A 2,159-nucleotide genomic window follows, 5' to 3' on the forward strand; every position below is an offset into this window, starting at 1 on the left:
CCAGGCGTTAGTCCCTGAACATAATACAAGATAACGCTGGTTCATTTTAGTGTTTGTATCTCTTGGCTGATGAGAGCAATAAGGTCAGGAGGCAGATCACAGTTCCTCATCAATGTTTCAAACTCCGCTTGGGGTGCGTTCGAGATTCTTGAGTCTTTTTTTCTATTGTGTCTCCATGTTGGGGTGACACAGGCCGATTGCTTTGCCAATTGGTCGGTGAGTTCGCGCCATTGAGACGAAAAGCACGTCAGTGTATTGGACTTCATGGCATGGAGGCACATTGATAGAGCGAGCGCGAGTCCTTCAGCTAAAATTTGAAAAGTACCATAAAAAAAGATCAGTAACTTTTCATGATAGAGAAGCTGTCGCGCTACTTACACGTTGAAGTGCCTCGACACAGATCTTCTATCAAAACCAGTGACTTTGACGTCATTGCAGAGAAAATGTGGCTCATTTCTCGCATTTCGGTCATGAAGGTTGAGTACCCGAACAGCTGCTGATCGTACGCTCCAGTTCGCAAATACATCGCATCAAAAACCGGAAGCACTGCCGTTTTGCACGGAACAAAACAGCCAAGTTGATTCAACATAGTAGCGATGCCCAGAAGCTGTAGCAGCTTGGTATCACCAGCCTTTGGATCGCCTTTCACAAGCAAAAATGTCTTCTTATCGTCCCCAGACATCTCGATAGTTACTTCGTCGCAAGATTTTTCCGAAGCGATCGATGAATTCTGCGCGAATGGGTCAAAAAGTCCCCGTAGCGAAAAAACTGACCGGTTGTCTGCAATGGATGCACGGACAAACCTGTGTTTGTGCGAGACAAGCGCAAAGCTTACAAGAACGTCCAGTTCTGCAACACGAAGGCTCAATTCATCCAAAAAATCGCGGTATTGTGATCGAAAAATCGACGTCAAGAAATCCACCAGATCCGCTTCGGCAGCTTCATAATTTCGTTTCAGAGATTTCCATTTGGCCCCTAGAGAGTCGACCATCGGTGTAGAAAACCACACGCCTGAGGCTCTTGATGCTCGAATGACACTGAGACTCTTTCCGCTCTGCTGTTGAATACGGTGACTATCCTGACGAGGGACGCGGAGAACGATCCCCATCCTGGCAATAGTACTCTGGTCGTCGTCAGCGTAGATAACTTTTATACGGTCTTCCGCGATGGAAAGCAACGTCGCTGCCTATAGAAAACCCAGATAATTAATTTACTCAACGCGTTAGCGCTCTCAATTAACAATGCATGCACCTGCTTGACGGCTGCAGTGACTTCCACTTCGCACTGGCTGATTTGATATCGTAGCTCGTGGAGGTGTGAGGTTGACGCCCTCATCTCATTGTCGCTGTCTATCTCTCTAGCATTGCTGGTTTTTACCATGCTCGAAAGTACATCTGGAATCACTGCACAGAAAGGCTCAAGATCTCGAGTACAGAGCAGCAGAATTGGGTCAAGTCGTGTCGAATACAAATTGCCAAGTTCAGATGAAATTTCTGCATCTTCGATACAGGTTTTCACAAGAGCTTGAAATTTCCGGAGCCACTTTAGAAGACCATTAAAGTCCTGCAGCATGACAGTTTTGCATTGTTTAGCTCGTAGAGGTGAAAACCAGAATCCACAAATCCAAGATGTAGCATTTACCGACAAAGACAGCTTTGTATCTGTAAAGTTATCCACGACATGAGCAGTAGTAAAGACTGATAATTCACGCTCGTAGCTTTGAAAGTGCTGAAAGAGACCCGATAGTTTCCAGAGTATCGCTTTCTCTTCGCTCGCTGCTGAGATCACTGCACTCACTGTATCGTGCCGTTCATTTAGAACCACCGAGTCAATACAAGGCCCTTCCAACCACTGGAACGCAGAAAAGGTTAATATGCGTTTGCTGTATTTAGATATAAAGTCCATAAGAAACACTCGATTTCTTCGTTACCTGTTTGAGGAGTTGTCGACCACGTTTGGTGCTGCACGAAGGGCCCAAGAGTATGGAAAGAGATGTAAAGCGAGTGTTTGGCCCCGCAGAGGCCACAAACGCTTCCCGTGCTGAATTATTGAGCCTGCCGTATCATTAGAACCACATACTTTGTCAGGCAAAGGTAGTGCCTAACCGCTTTGTCCAAAGCTTACTGCATCTAACTCAGGGTTCCGGAGTGGGGTTTAAT

At 46.1% G+C, this 2,159-nt stretch overlaps 1 protein-coding gene across 1 annotated transcript; it reads right to left on the reverse strand.

Moving 5' to 3' along the window:
• On the reverse strand, positions 1-2,129 carry PPTG_01263 (hypothetical protein; the record flags this gene model as incomplete). Its single annotated transcript, XM_008894500.1, has 6 exons — positions 1-307; positions 379-1,186; positions 1,252-1,563; positions 1,642-1,851; positions 1,931-2,054; positions 2,125-2,129. 6 exons carry the CDS (start codon positions 2,127-2,129, stop codon positions 42-44), a joined length of 1,725 nt encoding a protein of 574 aa, XP_008892748.1. The 3' UTR covers positions 1-41.
• Between the last annotated feature and the right edge of the window lie 30 nt (positions 2,130-2,159).

Source organism: Phytophthora parasitica, assembly GCF_000247585.1.
Source record: "Phytophthora parasitica INRA-310 unplaced genomic scaffold supercont2.3, whole genome shotgun sequence".
Classification (NCBI taxonomy): domain Eukaryota; phylum Oomycota; class Peronosporomycetes; order Peronosporales; family Peronosporaceae; genus Phytophthora; species Phytophthora nicotianae.